At 46.1% G+C, this 11187-nt stretch overlaps 1 protein-coding gene across 1 annotated transcript in view; it reads left to right on the top strand.

Moving 5' to 3' along the window:
* Arhgap19 (Rho GTPase activating protein 19) overlaps positions 1-6334 on the top strand; it is a 115997-nt gene extending 109663 nt beyond the window's left edge. The window contains exon 11 of the mRNA XM_023709034.1: positions 2543-6334. Coding sequence (XP_023564802.1) covers positions 2543-2553 — 11 coding nt within the window. The 3' untranslated portion in view covers positions 2554-6334. The remainder of the gene's footprint in view (positions 1-2542) is intronic.
* Positions 6335-11187: the final 4853 nt, after the last annotated feature.

The following is an 11187-nucleotide window of genomic DNA, read 5'->3' as shown; positions in this document are numbered from 1 at the left end:
TTTTTGGCGGAACCGAGGATTGAACTCAGGCCCTTGCACTTGCCAGGGAAGCGCTTATTCCACTGAGCCATCTCCCTGGCCCCCCCTTTTTTTTTTTTTTTTTCCAGACAGGTTTTGAACTCACTATGTAGTCTGGGCTGGTCTTGAACTTGTGATGATCCTCCTGCTTCAGCCTCCTGAGTGCTGGGACTACAGGAGTTTGCCAACATTGCTGGCTTAAAGTTTCACGATTTGCTTTGCTTTCTTGCTTGCTTGCTTGCTTTTATTGTTAATACAATATGTTTTTTCTTTAGTACAGAGGATGAGTGCAGGGCCTTATGCTAGTCAAGTACTACTCTTCCACTGATCTACATGCCTAGCCCTTTTTAAATTTTATTTTGAGACAAGGTTTTGGTAAGTTGCCAAGGGTGCCACTGAACTTGTGATCCTCCTGCCTTAGCCTCCAAGTAACTGGAATGATAGGCATTGTCACCATGCTATGCAGTGCAGTCTTTTATGTGAGTGCATGTGTACATTTTCTCAAGTTACCTTTTTTTCCGTGCAGGGTCTTACTACGCAGCTCAAACTCGTAGAGATCCTCCTGTTTTCAGCCTCCCTAGTGCTAGGATTACAGGTGTGTGCCACCATGCCCAGACTCCATCGCTGGCTCAGTGTGCTCTGGGGTGGGGCCAGCATGGCATGTGGTGCGCCCCGTGCTTGCCTAAGCAAGCACCTAATGGGCTGAACTATCTTGCCGGCCTAGCTCATGTTTTTATATATACAACACAGGCGTACCATGTGTATATGTGTGTACATGTAGCTTTTATTAGATTGTCCAAAATGTTAATGGTGTAGAAAAGTAAAGGCCCCACAAACTGCATGCAACGGCATTCTCACTTTCCTCTCTGGCCTACCCTGTAGCAGCTGCGTCGGTATAATGGTGCTACCCGGGTATTGTTCTCGTCCTCTAATTCTCTGCCTTTAACTGGCGTACTGTTGTCTGTTGAGCCATCTGCTTTCTCTCATTGTTGTTTTAGAAATCTATCTTAAGTTCTTTGTTCTTTTCCCTTTTGCTCCCGTCCCTCTTTGTAGTTTGTGTACGTCCTCAACTCAGTTCTCTCTGATGATAACTACTCCCCAAGCAGCTTCTCCGGTTCTGAATTGTCTTCTAGTCACTCTCCAAATCCAGGGACCTGCCAGGCATTTCTTTTACACAGCAACACATACAAACACCTAGGGTTTTGATAACGATGTTTATAAAAGTAATAATGCAATTTTATTATCTTTATCAACAGCATAATAAAAAAATGCTTTTATTGAGCAAAGAATTTTTCAACCTTTGCAATACTGACATTTTGGGCCCTTAGTTACTTATTGTGGGAGCCATCTTATGCATTTTATGATGTTTGGCAGCATCCCTAGCCTCTGCCTAGTAGATGACGTTGACATCCCTTCCCTAGTTGTGACAAAGAAAAGTATCTCCAGACATTACTGAATGACCCCTGAGGAGAATGGGGAAAATCATTCCCACATACCAACTGATGTAGCATCTACATATTAGTGGGCATTATTTTCAGTAGTGAAAGTCTTGTTCTTCTAAGACTGGCTTAAAATCTTCCTTCTTGGGCCAGGGAGATGGCTCAGTGGAATAAGCGCTTCCCTGGCAAGTGCAAGGGCCTGAGTTCAATCCCCCGGTCCGCAAAAAAAAAAAAAAAAAGTCCTTCACTCCAAAGTCTTCCTCCTCTTTGAAACCCCTGGCTAATCCAGAGAATTACCTTTTTTCCTTTAAGTATGACTGATACCACTAAATTGTAGACATTTAATATGACTTATGTATTTACTGTATTTTTAAATTTTTTTTGGTGGAACTAGGGATCGAACTCAGACCCTTGCACTTGCCAGGGAAGCGCTTATTCCACTGAGCCATCTTCCTGGCCCTATTTACTTTAAATATATTTTTCCATCTCTCATTTGGCTTATTTCCCCAAAGACTTGATATATCTGCAGTCCTTTGTTTCCTGCCTTGCCCTGGTAGCCATGTAGTGTACGTCGCTGAGGAGGGCAGAGGTGGTAAGGACATGAGCTCTGCGCTGCTCCCTGCTTAGCTGCACTGGTAGCCGTGCGTCCTCCGACAGTTCATGGGGTAGTTACAGATTCCTCACCTGAAACACAGCAGGTAATTGCACAGGTAGTTTTTTTTTTTTTTTTTGGCGGAACCGGGGATTGAACTCAGGCCCTTGCACTTGCCAGGGAAGCACTTATTCCACTGAGCTATCTCCCTGGCCTCTTGCACAGGTAGTTGTGAGGAAAAACAAGATAATGGACACAAAGAACTTGGAGTAAGATTATGTACTTACTGACTGGCGGGTGTTTTTGCCAGTAAGATGATTTAGTGATCAGGCTGACCAGGAGGTTTTCTTGGAAGAGAGTCAAACTCTCAATTTCGTTTTTTCTCAGGTTAGAAAAAAAATATTTAGTATGGATTCTATAGCTTTCAGGTGGGAAGTTTACAAAAGTGGTATTTATAAACGTAGCTAATGCTCTTGTTTCTCCTTCAACCTAGGCTTCCTCTGAAGGATCCAGAGTTCTCCTGACTTCCGCCTGGAATTTTGTGGGCCAGGTGTCGTTTCTACTCAGAGTGAAGCCTGGACTTGCAGCTTGCTTGCTGCTGTTGAACTGAGAAAGCCAACTAATCCCCTCACCCGACTGATAACCTCTAATCCTACTCACGGGATGGCTTTGTAAGCCTTCAGAGAGACTACTAGGGCTGCTCTGTTTCTATTTTTTAATATTATGGGGAAACCACTAATCAGCCAACAGCATACACAGTACAGTAGGTGGGCAGAACGGGGGCTTCTGGGGGCTCATTCAGTATTTTTAGGCCAGTTCTGTTTCTAAAAGTACAAAATTTTGTGCTCAACTGATATTTTAAAGAAAGTACTGTCGATTCTAGTATGTCGATATTTTTTAACTGATATTTTTGACTTTTCTCATGTTTTGATTGTGTTGTTGTTTATTTGTTTTAAAATCCATTTTAGGGGCCAGGGAGATGGTTCAGTAGAATAAGCACTTCCCTGGCAAGCGCAAGGGCCTGAGTTCAATCCCCAGTCCATGTCCCCCCCCCACAAAAAAAAAAATCTGTTTTAGAGGGATTGGTGATTGAAATGGGCTGTACGCTAGAAACTTCCATCCTTTTTCACCTTAAGGTTTGGGAAAGTTCTTTATCTCATAAGGCCATTTTCTTTAGCATCTTATTTGTCTTCAAAGAATTTATAGTGTCCTAGGCAATTTAAAATTATCTTTTTGGTGCCAAGATTGCAGAGTATTTGACCTCCGGTGTCAAAAAACAATTCAGAACAGTATTTTAGCAAATTTCAGGTATTATTATTAAATTATTTTCCTCCCTCTGTTCATCCTTCCCCTCTTCTCTAAAACTTTCCTTTTCCTTAGTGATGTGACAAACTGTGTGGTTGCTGAAGTTGTTTTCTTCCCTAGAATCCTCTCACCTACAGCATCCCTGGTGCAAAGTGAATACTTGTGTGCCAGGTTACTGTGACTCATGACATCCCAGATTTCAGCCTCATAAAGGTTTGCTGAAATCTGTATTTGTGAGAGGCTCTGGAGTGTGTCTGGAGGGGCTGGCTGACTGGGCAGATTCTGCTGCCCTTCCCAGGCGTCAGGTGTGCAGCTAGACCGTCTCCCGAGACAGGTTGAAACTGGAGGAGAGGAGTGGGTGGGTGGGCTCTGCAGGGCCCGTAGGGCTAAAGGAGAGCGCCTTTACTTGGAAGCCAAGGTGGCTTACCACCATTGCCCTAGAGCAGTTGCTCCAGTGCCTTGCCCTCGTCAGAACGGGCACAGGTAGCAAGCAATAGGGAGATGCGGCGACAGTGCTTGGCTTTTGGGTTGGGCCCGTCCCCACAGGTTGGAGGGGAGCAGTGGCACAGTGTTGACGTTATCTGAAGCGTTCACTGCTCGGAGTAGTGTGTGGCAGAGGAAAATGTGGCTCGCCCTGGTCTGCTAAGCTGTGTACCATTCTTACCCTGAGTGGGAGCTGAGTCAGGCCCACTGTGGGGAAGGTGCCTAGCAAAGTATTGTTTGCTGAGCTGTCTTTATAAACAACTGAAAATGCTGCATTATTGCTGAAATGATAGATGACCGGAACAGCCGAGTTTGGCTTTGTGTCGGAGTCAGCCCTCTCTTCTATACTATACTGTTTCTTTTGCTACTGTTAGCCCATTTGTGAAGAAAATGTAAAATTTGGCCTTCCAACATGATGAATTGGGGCAATAAATGTATACATGTATAAAACTGCTTAGGAGCCCCTTACTCTGCAGCAGTCTTAGGCCATTCTTTACAATATTCACTAGTAAACTCATACGACTTTTTCTTCTTATTAGGAAAAATACATTTTCTTGTATCAGGTAACAGCGAATTCAGACAGAGAGCCCCTTTGGTATCACTAAATCAAAGTAGTGTTCTCCCTTAACTCAGTCCTTCTTTATTCATTTAAGTCTGTTTTATCCTGGAGAGGCGTGGTGGTCTCTTATGTGTGGCCTGCTGTCAGGTAGAGGGAGCGGAATAGGGACTCAGTGGCTGCTTGTCATCCAGTCAGCTGTGCGCTGGTGAGAGGTGCCTGGGACTTCGGCGGCGCCAAGGGGTCAGCCCTGCGGGCAGTGTTCGGGCGAGGTGTGAGAGAAGGGTTTCCCACGTGCACACGCGCGGGCGGTTTATGCGTGTTTGTGGGTATGTGTGTTTGTTTATTTATTGAATATGTGGTGGCCCTTGTTTTAAGGGTGTTATAGGTCATTTTTCTTATACAAGCTGTGATCCAGTTGGAAACCAAATCTGAAGAATAAGCAGCAAAATTTTGTCTTCTAATCTGTAACTGTTCTAATCCCGTGAAATCTTACGATCAACTTTAAAAAACAACCTTTTTTGTTTCACAAAAGGTTACTATCTTCATTCTGACTTAGTAGTTAGGTATTTTTGAGCCAGTATTTAATTTTTTTAACCTATAAGATGTTTAAAAAACCATTTTGTTGTGTTTATTTTTCATAAGGGAACAGTCTCTTTGGAAGTGCCTCTTACAGTCTTTAAAGCTTCATTCTTTTCTGGGGTCATTGCCATGGGTTTTGCTGTGGTGTCAATTTAGGGCACTGTATTTGTGCCAGAGGAACACAGCATAAAAACACAGCCCACTTCCTTGGTTCAGATCTGTTTGGGTGATCGACTTTCGCATCTGGGACTGACGACTCTTGTTTGAAAAACCCCAGTGTAGCAGTGCAAGAGGGGAGGAGATGGTGGTTATACCTGAGTGCCAGAACATAGCAGAGGGGAGGTGATGAATCGGAACTGCACCACAGCTCATCCTGCACGAAGGACAGCTCTTCACCCTGAGTGTCCTTCCAGGGTCAGTCCAGAATGACGAGGGGGACACCCTTGGGAAGTCTAGAGTGGTGGATGGTGTGACCATTGGCTGTGCTAGAGGTGACCGTTCTGTTGGTCCGAGGAAGCCATTGGATCCTGGTGTCAGAGCAAAGCCATTCTTTCCTCCTGAGTGGGAATCTTTCTGTTCAGCTTCCCTCCTGGAACCTCTGGTAGCATACGGTTTAAAGTACTGCATTCTAGGGGAACTCGTGGTCACTAGGACTGTGCCGTAGTGACTGGCTGTGTGACCGTGCAGCGGGAGGCTGTCTTGGGGATGGCCGTCTCTCAGCTTCGTCCCCTCCCATTCATTCTGCTGGCCTCCCAAGGGCTGGAAGGTGCTGGCGCCCATTCTGAGGCCACTTCTGTGTAGGTCTACTTTTCTCAAGAGAGCCTTGTCCTCTCCTTCCTCTACTCTGAAGGGTTTGCACTGAAGACAGGGCCTAGTCTAAACCTGGAAGCCCGCAGAACTCCCAAGATTTGGGAAAAATTTAGGCCCTAAGATGTAAAGCTTTAAAAAATTTTTATTTTAATTTTTGACGCAAAGCTTTTGAATGCAGTGGTAATTAGCCAGTGGCAAACTCACTGTGGAAAGCTGGATTTACTAAGCAAAATGCTGAGATCAGGGTAGAGTTGTTGGAGGCAGATTAGTGAGGAGGTAGAGTACAGATAGCTGGAGTGCTTGAGTTACCATGGAAACGAGTGTGTAAGACCACAGCTCATGCTAAAGAGCCCTTGAGCACGCCTCTGACATGTTTAGGGGCCAGAACATCCTGTCAGGAAAAAAATGCTCTCAGCCCAGGGAGCCTTTCTTCAGAGCAAAGTTTGCTCTTGCCCTGTCCCTGAGCTCACTGGAAAACCTAACCAGGTTGCTTAAGAGGTCTTACCATTTTTTTATTTTTCATTCTTATTTGACTGTATATAATGTATGTGTGTGTAATTATAAAGAAACATATGTATTGTTTTATATTGTAATGTTCTGAAATTAAATTTCTTTTGTTTCATACCCATAGGCATTGACTGGCCTCTTGTACATATATATATATCTGTATTATACTGGGGATCGAACTCAGAACCTTGTTCTTGCCAGGCTGGCACTGCACTGCTGAGCTATATCCCTGACCCTTTTGTTTACGTTTTCATGGATGGATTTTTTTATTTTTTCTTATTTTTAATTGTATTCATTTATTTTTTGTGGCTGTCTCAGCCCACCCTGGGGGCGGGGCTGGCATGGCATATGGTGCCAGGGATGGAGCCGAGGTCCCTGCGCGCTTTCCTAAGCTTGCCTCAGCAGGTGTGTTAGACCACTGAGCTGTGTGCCCGCCCTGGATGGATTATTTTAAAGAGAAATTGCCTCTCGTTCTGAGCAATGGGAGGCTCTTAGGAAGACTCCTTTTGACTTGTCTTCCAGCTGGGTGGTGGGGACAGTCAGCAGGTGGACGGCTTTGGGTGGTGAGTGAGATCCAACCTGCTGGGCTCCTAGCTTCCTGATTCCCTGTGGCTGAGTCTTGAATGAGAACCACTGATCTTAGCTACTCAGGTAACCTTTTGTCTCTGCAATTAAATGTGAGGAAGGAGCTGGGTGTACTGGTGCATGCCCATAGTCCCAGCTATTTGGGAAGGTAAGGAAGGAGGATTGCAAGTTCAAGGCCCACTAGGGCAACTAGCAACTAGACCTTGTCTCAAAATATGAAAGGAGTGCCCCTGTACTTGCTTAGCATGTGTCAGTTCCTGGGTTCAAGCCCTAGTACTACAAAAATAGAAAAGTAGCAGGGATGGGGAGATGACAGATACAGTACAAGTTAGGTGATATTTTAATTAGAGAATGGAAGGGGCAGTATTTAGATAAACCTTAATTGTTCCTGCTCCTTTCTTAGTCCTTCCAGGTTGCTGTAGCAAAATCCCATAGACTTCTAAACACCGAGTCTTGGGTGCAGTGGTGGGTGTGTAGTCTGAGCTGCTTGGGGCTGAGGTAAGATGCTCACCTGCGCCCAAGAGTTCAAGACCAGCCTGCACCATGTAATGAGTGCCCTTCCCGCAAAGCAAGGCAAAGAAAAACCACAAGCCCACACATTTCTCGCTCATGATCTGGAGGCTACGAGGTCTGAGTTGAAGGAACAGCAAGCTTGCTGTCTGATGAGGCCTACATCCAGGGTCACACACTGTCGCCTTTTCCCTGTGACCTCACAAGGTGGAAGGGATAAAGGGTCTCTTTTATAAAGGAACCCTCTGCCACAGCTTCCACCTTCAAATACCCTCCCATTGAAGATTGGCTTTCATTATGAGTTTAGGGAAGCACAAATACTAGGTCTACTGCAGCTTCTACCTATGTCTGAACCTCTGTGTTCCCTCGTTTACACCGTGGGGACAGTGGTGTCCAGCTCAGCAAGGTCATGCCTAGCACCGAGGTTGTAGTCAGGGGTCTGTGGTTATGATTCAGGAAACCATTTGCCCTGTAGTTCTATTTATTTATTTATTTATTTATTTATTTATTTATTTTATTTTATTTTTTTTTCCGGAGCTGGGGATTGAACTCAGACCCTTGTGCTTGCCAGGCAAGCGCTTATTCTACTGAGCCATCTCCCTGGCCCTGCCCTGTAGTTCTGTGTGAAACTTTCCATCCATTTGCAGCTTTGTAGGGGAGAGATTTCATACCTTCCACAAGAATCCAGCCGAGTCCTTGACCACTGAAATACCAAGAGCCACCACCTTGCTTTCCGTGTGGCAGATGGCAAGTATGCATTAAATGCGAATTCTTTCTCTCTGTCAAGGATTAATTTTATAATCAGCAGATTATTCATGCTGATTTTTTTTGTATTTTTAGGGAAGGGTCTACAGGGGGTTCAGGGTCTCACTACTAGATCGGACTCTGGTGATTTGCCTGTTTACAGTCTCCCAAGAGCTGGGATCATAGGTGTGCGCCACCACACCCAGTCTTGATAACAAAGGAGCTACTTAAATTCCGAATAGAAGGAAAAACTGTCTTTATTCTTCTAACCCCCCTTGTGGGTATTTTTTGTTGTTTTTTGAGACAGGGCTGCACTATGGCGTTGAGCTCCCTGTGTCGCCCAGGCTGGCCTCACGCGCAGCAGTCCTCCTGCCTCAGGCTCCTCAGTGGGGGACTGCAGGCATGCACCCCCAGGCCCGCGCTTTGTGTCCTTCAGCCAGGTTAGCTGGGTGGGTGCCTCTCAGAGCTGCCTGTCTCCTTCCGTCTCCCAAGGATCACAGGGATTAGGTGCTGTACAGAAGCCAGGTCTCTTTCTTGAAAGTGAACCTTGGAGAGACAATGGGCCATTCTGAAGGAGAACAAAAAAAAATAGAGGTGGCAGGAATTTTGGAAAAGAGGAGGAGAACATAATCTTTAATCACTGAATTGAGGAAAGTAATGAAGTGGTGGAGATGCATTAAACATTGGGAAAAGAAGACAAGGCAACAGCCAAGTGGGCACAACTTCTGCCTCGGTCGCCCCTGCTCCTGGCCTACTTCCATTGCGGCGGGCCCCCTGGTGGCCTGGCCCCCTCTCTTCCTGCCTTCCTGAGTGGGAGGAGGGAGCCTGAATGATGAAGGGTGAACCCCAGCCTTAGCTGTCGTGTAGGGAGGTCATGCTTGCTTAGATGCTTTAAGGCCCAGCCTCTTGTGTTCCCTAACAAAAGTGAGAATAAAAATCAAGAGCTGAGGGCCGGCCTGAGAGCTCAGTGGACTAAAGCACCTGCTTTGACAGAGCGCAGCGGCGGGGGTTCGATCCCTGGTGGGCTGTGCCGGCCCCGCCCGTGGGAAGCTGAGAAGGAGATTGAGACTGGGCATGGTGGTGCGCACCTGTCATCCCAGCGCTTGGGAGGCTGAAAACAGGAGAATCACTATGAGTCTGATCTAGATCTACATAGTGGCACCCTGAACACCCTGTAAACCCTGCCCTAAATACAGGGAAAAAAATCAAGAGTTGAGCAGGGGCCAGGTCTTGATTCAGTTTGACCCTTGTCATCCTGCTCTTTATCAGCAGCACTTACGGCCCAGGTTCTCTACCCTGGAATCAGGGCTAGCGTGAGTGGGAGGGGTGGTGCTGCCGTTGCTAGCTTTCCTTTTGGATTCCCCCAAATAAGTTGTTCTTATTTTTGGTGCTTTGAAAATTGAGGAATGCTTAATTCAGTTGAACCATAGCCTTGGGGAAAAGACAAAGGAAACCAGCAGTCAGAAAACTGAACGTGAGGAGCTGCGCATGCTGAGGCAGGCCTGTCATCCCAGCACTGGGGCTGAGGCGGGAGGATTGCCATGAGCTGGAGGTCAGCCTGGACTCCATAGCTCAGGGCCGCCCTGAGCTACATGGCGAAACCCTGTCTCACCCCTCAACGCCCCCCCAAGCCAAAAACTCGAACCCAAGGGACAGAGAATTCAAAGACGTGGAGCCAGCGGGACGGAAGCGAGCTGTAGTTCAGATGCACAAGATACATGTTTTCCAGCCTCGCCCATGTGCCAGTGTGCCGTGGCTCGGGCCCCCAACTCCTGGCCCAGCAAGTCAAGCCAAAGGCTGTGCCTGGGGGCACTGCATTGGTTTAGCATCATGTTTTCATGATCTACACCCACTGGCTGTGGCTCAGAGGAGAAAACTGGTCTTCAAGGGGAAAATGCTGGTGGTCTGTCTGTCCATATGTGTGTATCGTTAATGAGGAGCACGTCTGGAGAGTGCGTCCTTTGATGATTTTGCTCTTCTGTGGGCCTCACGGAGTACTGCGACAAGCCTGGATGGCCACGGGAGTCACCTGACTACCCTCCCACACTATCAAAGATGAGGTGAGCCGGCGAAGCGAGAGCTGCTGCCAACGTGACGCGAGCGCTGCTTCCCAGCAAATGTGCTAAAATAATGATGGACACGTAAACCAGAAACCCAGCTGCTTGTTGTTACTCTCAAGTGTCGGAGCGTTCATGTTCCTCCTTATGTAAGTGGCGGCAAGGTGGGCTGGTTCACACCAGCGTCAACACGCCCATGTGACTAACGCACTGCTCCAAGTGTGTGTAATCGACATAAAACCAAAGTGTAAACAGTATAAATCAGTACATATTTTACATCCTCTCGTAAATCTTTGAGATCCAGTATATATTTTACGCCTCTGGCTCGTCCAGGTTCAGAGAGGCCACAGTTCATCTTAGGTCTCAGAAGCCGCAGGTTGCTAGCCCTGGGACAGGCCTGCCTCGGAGAGAAGGTTCAGCCCCATGTGCCTGTAATTATGACTTTTGTCACAAGATGGCGCAAGTGACCTTTCCCCTTCCTGGATCAGGCACCAGGTGATCAAAGTGTGGTGGCGAAAACTTCTGTCTTCAATTTGCTTAAATTTCAGTTATGAGTTTTTTTTTTTTCTTTTTTGTGATGATAAAAATTATTTAAAATAAGTATGTGGCAATGGTTGCACAATTATATAAATAAAAACACGTGTGCTTTAAATGGGTGAATGTCATAGTATGGGAATTGTATTGATTAATAAAACTGTTAAACCCCTTAAAATACAGGGCGGGGGGTATAGCTCATTGGCATAAGTGCCTGCCTGTAAAGCACAAGGCTCTGAGCTTAATTCCCAGTACCAAAAATAAATAAATAAATAAATAAATAAATAAATAAATTACATACAAACATACATTTCAGACAGAATTGAGCTTGAAAGGTTCCCAACCATTAAAAACTTACTCTAGAAATAAACACAAACAGCCAGGTCTTCATGGGTCTGGTACTAGCCACGTAACAGAGTCCTACAAGCTAAGGTCCACGTAGGATGCACTACTTATTAAAAGATA

Source organism: Octodon degus, unplaced genomic scaffold, assembly GCF_000260255.1.
Source record: "Octodon degus isolate 3935 unplaced genomic scaffold, OctDeg1.0 scaffold00010, whole genome shotgun sequence".
NCBI classification, from domain to species: Eukaryota; Metazoa; Chordata; class Mammalia; order Rodentia; family Octodontidae; genus Octodon; species Octodon degus.
This window is presented reverse-complemented; position numbering and strand designations above follow the sequence as displayed.